Below are 13,241 nucleotides of genomic sequence, written 5' to 3' on the forward strand. Positions count from 1 at the left end.
TTGCTGCAAAATAAAACAGCCGCAATGAAGAAGGCTCCTTACTACAGCCTATATACAATATACAATCAGTTGCTGAATCGTAAAATTGTCCAATATCTAGACTATTCCTATGTAAGCTATCAATAAATGTACCTCTTGCGTGTATCTACTGTTGTAGCCAGGTATTAACACCATACACTTTCCATTTCGTCTTTCTTTGATCAAACAAGATATTTTGCACAAAACCCTTTCGTTTGATATAGACTAAGGTATCCTCAGAGATACTCAACCCATTTACATCCAATGTATCTAGCCGCAACCCCGTACCCAATAATCGCATCAAATCGACCCCATCAAATTGATTAAAGCCGAGGTCCAAATAATGTAATCCCACTGGTTGTTGAATCGATTGAAGTTGTTTTATTATATTCATCATTGATACTGTATCTATATTCATATCCGGCAACAATAAATGCAGTAGCTCAGGACACACAGATAGAATTTTGTTTAATTCAAGCTGTTTCCTACCCGGGATATGAAATGATAAATACGTTGGGCAACCTAAATTGAGATATTTGAGCGATTTACCGCAGGTGGTTAAAATTTTCTCCAATCCAATGACTGAAAGACAAGTCTTGTACAAGTCCAATTGCTCCATGTGGGAAAATTGGGTAATATAAGGGAAATAAATCTCTTGTAATGACATGGTGGAAGCCACTCCATGTTCTCGAAATGTAAAATGAGTCAATTGAAATCCAGGTTTATAATTGAGTAAGATTTGCAAAAATATGAGTAGATTCAAGCCAGGATTATTTTCAAGGTATAATTTGGTAATGTTGCTATGCCGAGTTAAGAACTCGCCAAACGTAGGTAAATGGTTGCTGAAATTGAAGGAACACATGGTCAATTCAGTCAAATTTGGAAAGTTGTAATCGAGTAAAACAGGGCATGGATTGTACGTGGTTGGGGATATAGTCATTGACTCACTGGTTAACAATTTCACATGATTGACCAAAAACAATGTTTCCAATTTGTATGAATCCATTCTCAACAGTTTGAATTTCTTAAACACCTTATCTTGTAATGGCACCATGTTCATAACACTTCGATCAGGTATCATTATACAAATCTTTAAATGCTTCAATTGGGGAAACATATTCAATAGTAGCTGGGGATACTTGATGCTACAATTGATTCCAAGTGACAACGATTGTAAATGGTGGAAATTATTCAACTTCCAGGAATACTTGGCCATCAGCGCATAAATCAATTGCAAATTCATCATGGGATCCATCACTTCAAAAGATTGTATTGGAAATTGTGGCTCTTTGATTAAAACGGACAATACATGGGGAAGTTTCTTATTGTACACTTGATTAATTTTGAGCCTCTTGATTTGTTTAGAATATGTATGCGATGCATTCTTTTTGAAGAATTTAACACCTTGGGTAAACTCATCTAACGTGATGATTGGTTTGCAATCAAAGTGGTATAATTTTAGTTGCATCAATGCACTGTACCATGATTTGGAAACCATTCGACATTTATAAATAGTCTGTGGGGATAGGTGATGAAATATAAGGTTCAAGCATTCCAAAGGGAGGTAGTTTGTAGGATCTATGTCTCTGGTTACTCTCCTCTTCTTTACCGGGGTATGCGACTTGGTAGATCCAAGTCTACTGGTGCTAGCACTAGCGCTAGCACTTTGCAAAGCATCAGATGCCTTTCTTTCTGCTTTCAATTCTTGATTCAATAGTCTATACTGCTCTTTCAATTTATCATATAATTTAGCATTCGCCGTATGCGTCCCTTTCTTGATCAAACTCTCAATAACGTAAAGTCCCCTTTGATAAGTCTTATAAGCCTCGTACTTGTTTCCTTCCATCATATGCAACTTTCCAATTCTCAAGTATCCCTTGTAATCGGAAGGATCTAATTCAATCAGTCTTATTGAGTCCCTTAATGCCAGATCGTACTTTTCTAGTTTTTCCAATGTTGCTGCTCTCTGATCAAGGTAAGTTGTAAGTTTTGGGTGTATTAGTTTCCCAACTTCTGGTATCTCTTTCAATCCATATTGGGCTCGTATTGCTTTAATATCCTGGCTGGAAAATTGTCGAACTTGGTATATTAACTTGTCGTAGATGCTCAAGGCTTTGACATAATCACCCGATTTGAAGTAGAGTACAGCTAGTTTACTCCTATCATGTATCAATTGTTCATCAAGCATCTACTGAAGTATCAGGGGCTCTCTGTTTGTCTTTAAAAGACCCGTGAAGTTGTGTGTTTTTATGGACTTGTAAACAACAATGAACTTTGAGAAAAAGATGCGCGTCTGCTTCTTTTTATTTTTATTTTTATTTTATTTTTTTTTTTGGTTCCAGATCTGAGGTCGATCACCCCGCCCACCAAGAAACCACCAAGGAGTCACCAAACAACCAAAGCCAACAGCATGTCGGATCCGTTGTCAAAATTTGTGGAGTTATTTGCTGTCACATTAGTGATGGCAACAACTACATTCATTTCCAGCATAGCACCTATAAAATTTTTCAAATTGTCAAGCTCCAATCTAACATATTTAACTATCTTTAGTATGGGTTTATTGATAGGTACTGCATTACTAATCGTCCTACCCGAAGGGATAGAAGTTTTGAATGAAGGGATGTATAAATTGACTTCACTTACAATTGGTTTACCCATTCTCATTGGATTCATACTAATGTTTATTGTTGATAAATATGTAACTCATGATGACAAGATATTATACCAATCTACTACATCGTCATCATCAGATGAGTCGATTCCATCGACAATCCAATCGATCTTACAATCATCAATAACACTTGGATTACTTGTTCATGCCGCAGTCGATGGTGTTTCATTGGGATCCTCTTTTGCTGATGATGATATTACATTGCAATTTGTCATGATTATTGCCCTTATTGTCCACAAGATCCCTACTGCGTTCAGTCTTGGTACTATATTAAGCAAAGAAGGATTAGAAGATAAATTGATCTTGGTGCACGTGGTGCTATTTGCCCTACTGACACCAGTATCAACGTGGATTACATTTGTTATTATTGGGTTCTTAAATACAAACATTGAATTTGTTACAGGGTTACTACTATTGTTTTCGTCGGGAACGTTTTTATATGTTGTTTATCATGTTATAAATGAATTCGAGGATGGTTTGTTTGAAGATGGATCCGGCGGTGATGGATCAAGTGGAAGAGGGTCAAGCGGTGGTAGTGATGGTTCTACTGTTGTTGATGACAGAAGAAAGAAGAAGAATATATTTGTGGCATTGGTAGGGTTAGTGATTCCACTATTGCTAAGTTTAATCAAAGAGTAAACCATCGAACACATACCCTCTATTCAATGCTGCACTGGCTTTCAACAATTCTGCTGGGCAGGAAAAGGACAAATTGGCTATGATGCTACTAAATAATGATCTGATGATACTTTGAGACTAATACTGTGATAAGACGACGATATAAAAGAAGTGATTTCTCAGTGATATCATAAGATTATTGGGGCATCATCATGCTACCATGTGGTTTGAAATTCCTCGGTATCACACGATATAGCCGGACTACCGGGGAATAATAAAACATTCCACTATACACCACATTGTGTTACAAATTATACTACGATCTGATTATTTCCGATGTTAAATGTTGTGGTGTTACACTAGATGCTCTTGGGATATTATTATTATTATGAAGTATTATAAAGCATTAATATGGGTTACGAGTATTATTACTGATACTTGTGAAATGTTACCCATTTATTATATATACACAAGGGGTATTATTTTACATTTGACAGATAAAATTACCGCCTCATCCCATACGTAGCTGTTGTAGTATGACTATTATATTTTATTATAAGTGTGTGGTATATCTTGTAAAGTGTATGTTTTAGTTGCTTATTCGGTACAAGGTGAGGTTTAATAATAAAAGTAACACAAAACCCATAACAAATTGTTCAAATAAAACCAAAATCGCTGACTCAAAAACAAACACATAGCACACACACAGCACACACACAGAGACTCCCTCTTCTATTCCACTCAACTTCTCCTACCAGCACAACACATTCTTAGCTCATTCTTAACCCATAAATAGTATAATAGTCTAGACATAAGCATAGCACCATCATACGAATCACTAAGTCGGGCTAGTTTACCACGTCAGCCATACACACGCACGTACGCACCTACATATACACACGCACGCAGTTACACATCACTACACCCCTTGCATTGAACACAATTCTTGAACAAAACTTACATTACAACAGTTAAAAAGCAATACGGGAACAATGTCAACCCACACGAACAATAGTACATCACCCAAGGATATTCAGGATGATGATGTAAGACCACAATCACAAGATGCTACATCAACAACTACAGGATCATCGGTGTTTGATACTAACAATACAGCTGATGACGATTCAAACGTCGAGTTACGTCAAAAGAAGAAAAGATCTGCTACACAAGATTCAACTTCTTCAGTTGCATCTCAAATGAGTACTACTTCAACAACATCAACAGGCTCAATGCTGTCTACTGGATCAACATCCCTGTCATCCGGAAGAAGAAAAGGAGGACACAAACACAAGCATAAAGGACCGTACTTGAATGTGGCGCCATTAAACACCCCTTTGAAGCACCGACTTGAAACCCTTGCTGTTGTGTGGCTTTGCATAAGTATCCCCGCTTTCATAACTTTGTTTTTGATTTGTATTTCGTTAGGCTGGGTTGTTTGGTTTACAGTCATATTGCCTTATTTCATTTGGTGGTATGGATTTGATTTGCACACTCCCACAAATGGTAAAGTGTCTTATCGCGTTCGCAATTCTATGAAAAACTTAATTATTTGGGAATGGTTCGTCAACTATTTCCCCATTAGAGCTTACAAGACAGTTGATTTGGAACCAACATTTACCAAAGTGTTGGTGGAACAAAATGGCACTGATTCTGATAACGACGATGAATTGGATCTAGTTTCTGAGGATTCTACTACGGTCTTGGATAACATTTTTAAATTCATTGGATTGAAAAAGAGATTAAATCGAAGTGATGACAATGTTCTGGTAAAATCTAGCAGCAGCAGCAGCAGCAGCGCCCGCAGGTCCTCATCACCGCCAACAGCTGTCTATAAGCTGGTTCTGACCGGTCCCAGATACATATTTGGATATCATCCTCATGGTGTTATATCAATGGGTGCCATTGGACTTTTTGGAACAAATGCATTACGCAATGAACCCTATGAACCGGTAAATAAATGGCTAAAACCGTTTTTCCATGATCCATCTAAATTCCCCACCTTATTACCTGGAATTGGCAAAATTTTTGCGTTAACTTTGACAACTCAGTTCACTCTTCCATTTTATCGTGATTATTTAATGAGCATGGGTTTATCCAGTGCTTCGGCAAAGAATATCAAAAGTTTGATTAATAATGGAGATAATTCAGTTTGCCTTGTTATTGGTGGAGCAAAGGAATCATTATTGAATACAACAGTAGCAAAGAATGCGAGAGTTGGATACGGATATAAAAAGCCAAATCATGAAAAAGAACAAGAAGGAGAAGAAGAGGTGGAGGGGAAGGATAACGGAAAGACAAATGCCAACAAAGACGACATAGTTAACTCTGATGAAGCTACATCAAAGGAAGCTAGTGAGTCATCTCAGGAACAAGATACACCTCCAAGAAAGACGATCAAGCTAGTTCTAAATAATCGTAAAGGGTTTGTCAAATTAGCCATTGAATTGGGAAACATCAACTTGGTACCGACATTTGCTTTTGGTGAAGCAGATGTATACGACATAACAATCCCCAAACCAGGCTCCTTAGGTTATAAGTTCCAACAATGGATGAAACGAACATTTGCTTTTACAATACCATTTTTCAGTGCACGGGGTGTATTTATTTATGATTTCGGGTTATTGCCATATCGAAACCCGATCAATATTGTTCTTGGTCGTCCAATCCATGTACCTTCTGGCGCATTACAAGAATATCGTGCTCAGCATCCAGAAGAATTTGAAGATGAAGTCAAGGAACAACAACAAGAAAAGAATCCGGAAGCTGCATCAGGTATGCGCAGATCGAGTTCATTTACCGATTTCTTAAAATTGTCGACAAAGAAAAGCTCGTCAGTTAAGGCAAAGATTCCTCAAAAGTTGTTGGACAAGTATCACAAAATGTACGTTGATGAATTGAAGCGGGTATATGAGGAGAATAAAGAACGATTTGGATATGGAGATGTTGAATTAAATATAATTGATTAGAGAAATTATTGTTCAATAAATTACAATTGTATGTACAATTTCTATTATCTATATTCAAGTAGTTTCTTCCTCGTGTACGTCAGCATCATCCTCCATGGCTAATTTCCTCTTTTTAGAATTCCCTTCAAATAAGTTTTGCAAAATTGGCCATTTTTCCTGTTGTTTATCGAAATTTCCCAATCTAATATTCATCAAATCATAAGCGAAAACAATTTGTAAATCCTTCAATTTTGTCAAGTCGGCATTTCGAAAAATATTGAAAGTTCGTTTACTAATCAATTGTGCCTCTAGTTCCCTGGCTTCATTTTCTAAATCCAGTTTCGGTATACAGTTATTACTCATTCCATAACGAGAACTGAAATGAGTTAGAAGTAAATTAGGACAATTCATCAATTGACACATGGCTACTGCTTCAATCATAGCAGTATGTTTCTTGGCTATTGCTTCATCGATCCAATACGAATCCAACGAAGCTTCATGAATTAATAAATCGGAATTGTGTCCAATAGAACAAAACTTTGGATTGGGTCTAGTATCACCAGAGAATGAAATTGTGAAAAATTGACTGTGATTGGCATCAAGGATGAATTTAAATGTTGATGAATAAGCCCAAGCACAATGGAGTGCACGTACAGTTGAAATTGATTCAATGCCAATTGCATCATACATCTTGGCAATGGCGGCAGTGTTTAATGGCTGCAATGATGATTTAGCTATCGACCGATGAATATCTCCACAATCATAAGCTTGTTCAAATTCATCAATGGTGAGTTTCTTGTACTCGGGTAACCTCCCTTCTTTTAGAAAATCCTCACAGCTAAACATTTGCAATCGAGCTAAATCAATAGATTGGTTATATTGATGTTCTAAACTGTACCAATCACGAACAAATGTGATAAACTGCCACGGAACAATCAAGTACAACTTTTTGTCGACACTGCCGATATCACTATTCAATTCAAACCATCGGTTAATTAAAGAGATCATACCTAAATGATGATCAGCATGCAAATGTGATAAATGAATCAAAGCCAATTCGGAAAATATTTGCTTCAAATCGTTTTCACTATCGTGGCCGAAATTTCGCAACATACTTCCAATGGTATTTTCACCTGCATCCATGATAATTGAACGGTATGCAATTGTACCGTCATTATGTTGATAAGGAATTCGAATAAGATTGGCAAGGACGTTTCGTGATATGCTAGGAAGTGCTGAACCAGTACCAAGTGTACTTATGTGAACCAAATCTTTCAAGTTAGGACCCTTTTCATCTAAATTGAATCTGGATTCTAATAATTCAAATGATGGTGCTTCTTTATCACTCAGGTGAGTGATTTCTTTATACAATAATTCATTGGAATTGCTCAAGACATTAGCATTGTCGCAGTGAACTCCAGTATCATCTATACCCATACATTGTAATGAGTGTAAACGATCTACCTTCCCATCATTAGTCAATGGCTTGAATGGATCCAGGTTCATCAATTGGAAATTTTCTGGCATAATCAGTTTTAATTTCAAATGACCTACAGCAAATTTCTCATTGATTATGATGTTGTTGGTTATTGAACGATGACTGACTAAATGCTTTGTATTTGAAGGAAACTGGTTAATAAACAGTTGGTACTCCTGCATGTTGAAATCGACATCATCGCCAATGAAATGATAAACAAGGCCGACATTATCAATCTTATGCCACTGGTCACTGCTTATAGTAGGTTGATAATAATCCTCGCTAGGTATATCAATAATCAACACTTTTGGCAAGATACGATCAGGTCCCACCACCTGACTTGGTGAAATTGTATCCCCAGCTTCATTAACCACGGATTTTCCAGCAACTAGTTCCTTAAATACTGGACCCGGTTTTAATCCCAATTCTTTAGCTCTTTTAGGATCAAATTTTCCCGGAATGGGAACAAATTCAACATAATATGATATTGAATCTTGTTGAGTGATGAGTTTGGACGCTTCGGGTAATTGAACATGAGTATGAATATCCTTCAGCGATGGGTCTGATTTGTATGATTCGGGATTACGACTATTGACTTCAGTTGTATCTAAGGGAAACATAAGCGATGCCAATTTGCGAATTTGTGTTAATACCTTTTCTGATGCAGATGACGAAGGAGTCGTCGTTGTTGCTTTATTCCTAGGTGGTATCTTGATTGACTTGACAATAACTTCATCATTGGAAACCAAGGGACTTTGGTCAACATTTACAATTTCCAAATCAATACCTAATCGGAATACAAATTGTCTCCAAGTAGCGACAATGTATGATAGTAAATTACAATCTCCAACAACTTTAATGCCCTTCTTGGTCGCATCGCTAATGGTCAAGAATAGCCCCGGTAATCCACCAATATCACTCCAAGTGGAAATGGTACCAGTGAGAAATATGCTTTGCAATTTGGGGAAACGGACTTCTGATCCAATAGCATTGATCACTCGTTGTGACCCTTCGGGGATTTTACCAAACAAGTACCGATTCCCTTGTCGCGTAGTTAATGCAACTAGTGGACGTGTAGTATCATTGTTTATATGTGCAATAGTTGTAAATTTGAACATTCCTGGAAATAACTGTTGCAATTGTGGACCGTTGTCGCTGGAATTGGAGTTATCAGTGTTGGTATGTCGAGGTCCGTGTATCTCCTTCGACTCCCTTTTCTGTTCTTTTTTTCTGAATTTAAATCCGGGTTTAAGCCTCTTGTTTGGTTTATATAGTACAGATGTTGAGGATACTAGTCGTTGCTGCTGCTTGGTGGATACAAGTGCAAATCTACAACGTACCAAAGAAAACAAACCGAAAAAAAATTACGCTGTCTGTGCTAACAATGAATGACTATTGATATTAGTAAAGGTAATAAATGTAAAGACTATAGTATGTCAATCATAGAAAACTCCTGATATGTATGTTCTCAAGTTTAGAGTGATGGTTGAGTAACTTCGAGTTAATGTATTTTTCAATGCGATGGAAGATGACTCTTTTGAGATCATTTGGTAGCGCTTTCGTTGGACTAGTGTCTAAAAACTATACAACTCTATAACAGTGCTACAAGATCCTCTAGCTCTATATTTAGCTAAGAAAGATATTTGGCTACTATGAGCATATAATTAGCAGTCCAGCTGCTTCCTAGAAAAGAGCAGTCCTTTAGAATAAAAGATTTGCATTGTGTATGGTGTATCCATTTAATCTTGAAAGTGTAAAGACTCTGTATGTTCACGTGATTGAGATAGAGATTACAGGTTCATTGTACGAAATAAGGAAAGAGGATACCCGTAGCAAAACGTGAAAAGATACTTTCGACTTCCCTGGTTTTTAAATAAACTCTGAATGGCATAATGAAAATTTGATCGACAAATTGAACCCAGTTGCATCCCTCGTGTCATATGGAAAAGCAACCCTATGCCATTTCAGCAGCCTTGTCAACTTTTTTGGAGAGGATAGCCGCTAGTTGGTGCCGGTCAACAATCATGAGTACATGGACGTCTTTTTTGAAGCATAATTAGTAGATGTAGCTTTCATCGAGCATTACCAAAAACTCATCCTTATACATTATCTAGCAGCTCCCGTTTCCTCTCCAGTTGTAAATGGCTACTCTTGCTCGTAGGGATATTCCAGGTTTCTTCAAACGCTAAAGAAGAGAAGTAAAGTTTTCGTGATTGTGCTGGCAAGACCGCCTTGCCAATTGGTAATTGCCAAGTTCATAAACTTGGTTGGTGTTGGTCGTAATGCTACAATCAGGTGCTAAGTTGGTACTAAACGTTGACAATGGTTGAGGAGCTTATCGTGTATACTTTAGAATATAATACTGGGCTAATTCTTTCATGTGACATTTTGCCTAATTTAGACTTTTTTTTAGAAGAAAACAAAGAACCAAAAAAGAAAAGACGCAAAGTATCGAAAACAACCAGCTAAAACCTATTGGTAAACATAGACCGACTACTAAACAGGAATAGAGTTTTAATTACGACTAGTCGTCTGATCTCAATACTATACGTGCTGGACATAAAATAGCAACTAGAGAGTGTGTGAGACAAAGAATCAGTGCACACTTTATTCACTTGACACGACTTCTCACACCCCACAGCCATACTTATTACACTCAACTTTTACCATCTTACTATGAGTTTAATGACGACAGTACCGGCAACGAAAGTCGACGATGTTATTAGACAACTATTTGACGAGTACATTCAGATACACCCCATCAACAACGAATACTTGGTCAAGTCAAAAGACGACACCAAGAGTCACATACTACAACAATGGTTCAATTTGCGCAATTTACCCATAATTGGCCGACTTATACCGGAGATTGACGAGAAAACAAAGCTAATCAATGAGTTACTTGAATATCAAAAGACAACAACCACATATCGCGAATGGTATACGACATCCTTACGATTAGACGAATTATTGGGAAATAATACTTGGAAATCGGATCCTCAATCGGATATTTACGATTACAATTTAATTTATAAACATTTGAATGCCATGAAGCAGGCACGATTGAACAATGATTATAAATTGTTGTTATATTATGTTCGTACTACTTGGGTACGAAATTTGGGTAATATGGGAGATTCGAATTTATATCGTCATTCGTATGTAGGGACCAAGAAATTGATTGAAGAATATATTCAAGAGTGTCTAGTGTCACTAAACTATCTTGTTGAAGAAGGCAAGGATGGCAATATTGATTTGGACGATCGATATTTGTTGGGGATGTTGATCCAAACCCGGAAAAATATCGGGAGAACAGCATTGGTGTTATCGGGTGGAAGTACCTTTGGAATATTTCATATTGGAGTATTAGCAACTTTATTCGAGGCTAATTTATTACCAAGGATAATCAGTGGTTCATCTGCGGGGTCGATCATGGCGAGTATTATATGTTCTCATACGCACGAGGAGACAATTGAATTGTTGCAAACTATAGCTAATCGACAATTTAACATCTTTGACATTACCGAACACGTTGATACTGCCAGTAAGTTTAAAAAAGTGCTTTTATTTCTTGGACATTTGATTAAATACGGCACTGTTTATGACATTGAAGGGTTACAAGATACCATGATTGGGTTTCTTGGTGAATTGACATTTAGAGAAGCTTATAATCGTACGGGTAAAATTTTAAACATTACTGTGTCCCCAGCATCTATCCATGAACAAACGCGATTATTGAATTATATCACTGCTCCCAATTGTTTAATTTGGTCAGCTGTTTGTGCTAGTTGTTCATTACCAGGAGTATTTCCATCGAGCTCGGTTTATGAAAAGAATCCCAAGACTAATGAAGTACATGAATGGAATAACGATGAGTCGATGAAATTTATGGATGGGTCGGTCGATAATGATTTGCCAATAACGCGATTGCTGGAAATGTTTAATGTTGATCATATCATTGCCGTGCAGGTGAACCCGCATGTTGTACCCGTGCTTCGAGTATCGATAAGCAATGTTGGTGGTGATGTTGAAAATGAACTAAGTTTTAAATTGAAACAAAGTTTGAATAATGTGTACGACTTTGTTGTTTCTGAAGCCATCCATTATTTGCAATTACTCAATGAGATGGATATTTACAAGAATCTAGCTAACAAGACGGTGTCATTGTTATCACAGCGATATTCCGGGGATATTACTATATTGCCCGAATACAAATGGCAAGACTTTCTCAAGATTTTAACTAACCCCAGCCATGAGTTTTTATTGGAGTTTATATGTCGTGGGGCAAAAGCATCCTGGCCCAAGATGAGTTTAATTGAGAATCACTGTCGAGTTGAGTTTGCTCTTGATAAGGCAATATCGGTGTTGCGGGGTAGAATAGTGACATCGGGAAATTATCGTTTAACTAACTCGCCAACAGCAATGACTAGCGGGAATTCCAATGCCAATGCTGCAGTATCAGCGGCAGCAGCAGCAGCAGCAGCAGCGATAACCTCAGGCTCGGAAGGTAACAATAGTAATAAGGTTGGGAGTGGTGCTATTGTAAGACATGGTGTAAATGGAGATGGCGATACAGATATGGATATGGATACCGACCCTGATGCCGATGCTGATGCTAATGCCGATGCCGATGCATCCGTAGCCACTACCCCATTGGCTACGGTGACAAGAACGCCACCCCGAGTGTTGAGATCACTGGAAGGACGACAAGTTAGACAAACCATACGTAAATCGAAGTCATCAAACTTGATAAATTCTACTAGGTATTATAGGGAGAGGAATGGAGATGGCTATAATTACATCAACAATAGTAATAGTAACATTCTTAATGGTAATGGGGGTAGTGATGGCAGTGGCGGTGGCAGTGGTAGCGGTCGTGGTGGTGGCAGTAACAGTTTTAGTCACGGTGAAGAACGAGCCAATCTACCATCTAGATCTAGGTCGTTGAAGAATTCGTATATTGGGTTGAATAGATTGAATGATGATGACCAATAGAGGCATGGGAAACACTGATAGTTACTGTAGGTAAGTTTATGATGAAGATGAATGTAGGAAGAAAAAGTAATTGTTTTATATATATATATATATATATATATATCGGAATAATGGAAAGTAATGATTTACAACTCTTCAATTCGATGGGAATGCATTGTTCTTTCGTGTTGTAGCGGTTGTAGTTGTTGTTTGTCTTTTGGCTGCAAAAATAAAGGAATTCCATGTTTTTAATGTGTGATTGGTAGCATAGTGATTGCTTGACTGACTTTTTTATTTTATCCGAGGCTGACGTCTAGACTAGTTTTGTGCAACGCAATGAGAGAAATGAAAATAGCCGCTAATTGATGCAAAAAGTAGTAATAAGTAAAGAAAATTTTTTAGACATATTAAAAAGTCCGTGTTAACCGGGGAAAGAAAACACTGAATCGTGGGGAGGAGAGGAGGAGGAGTAGAAGTAGAAGTAGGAGGGAAGAATAGGTAGAGTTAGGCATAAAAGAAAGAAAGAGAGAGAGCT

General features: G+C 37.4%; 5 protein-coding genes across 5 annotated transcripts; 3 read left to right on the forward strand and 2 right to left on the reverse strand. All coding sequences in view use genetic code 12, as the record gives it.

The window, feature by feature from the left end:
- Positions 1–145: 145 nt before the first annotated feature.
- CANMA_003166 (DNA-binding SCF ubiquitin ligase subunit) lies at positions 146–2,206 on the reverse strand (the record flags this gene model as incomplete). The annotated part of the gene is made up of 1 exon (XM_051815314.1): positions 146–2,206. One exon carries the CDS (start codon positions 2,204–2,206, stop codon positions 146–148), a length of 2,061 nt encoding a protein of 686 aa, XP_051671300.1.
- A 222-nt stretch (positions 2,207–2,428) lies between these two features.
- CANMA_003167 (Mn(2+) transporter) lies at positions 2,429–3,328 on the forward strand (the record flags this gene model as incomplete). Its single annotated transcript, XM_051815315.1, has 1 exon — positions 2,429–3,328. One exon carries the CDS (start codon positions 2,429–2,431, stop codon positions 3,326–3,328), a length of 900 nt encoding a protein of 299 aa, XP_051671301.1.
- Positions 3,329–4,299: 971 nt separating this feature from the next.
- CANMA_003168 (diacylglycerol O-acyltransferase) lies at positions 4,300–6,276 on the forward strand (the record flags this gene model as incomplete). The annotated part of the gene is made up of 1 exon (XM_051815316.1): positions 4,300–6,276. The coding sequence occupies one exon, from the start codon at positions 4,300–4,302 to the stop codon at positions 6,274–6,276; it is 1,977 nt and encodes a 658-aa protein (XP_051671302.1).
- Positions 6,277–6,330: 54 nt separating this feature from the next.
- Positions 6,331–8,850, reverse strand: CANMA_003169 (tRNase Z; the record flags this gene model as incomplete). The annotated part of the gene is made up of 1 exon (XM_051815317.1): positions 6,331–8,850. The coding sequence occupies one exon, from the start codon at positions 8,848–8,850 to the stop codon at positions 6,331–6,333; it is 2,520 nt and encodes an 839-aa protein (XP_051671303.1).
- Positions 8,851–10,408: 1,558 nt separating this feature from the next.
- Positions 10,409–12,727, forward strand: CANMA_003170 (uncharacterized protein; the record flags this gene model as incomplete). Its single annotated transcript, XM_051815318.1, has 1 exon — positions 10,409–12,727. The coding sequence occupies one exon, from the start codon at positions 10,409–10,411 to the stop codon at positions 12,725–12,727; it is 2,319 nt and encodes a 772-aa protein (XP_051671304.1).
- Between the last annotated feature and the right edge of the window lie 514 nt (positions 12,728–13,241).

Source organism: Candida margitis (genome assembly GCF_024628925.1).
Source record: "Candida margitis strain CBS 14175 chromosome Unknown scaffold10, whole genome shotgun sequence".
NCBI classification, from domain to species: domain Eukaryota; kingdom Fungi; phylum Ascomycota; class Pichiomycetes; order Serinales; family Debaryomycetaceae; genus Lodderomyces; species Lodderomyces margitis.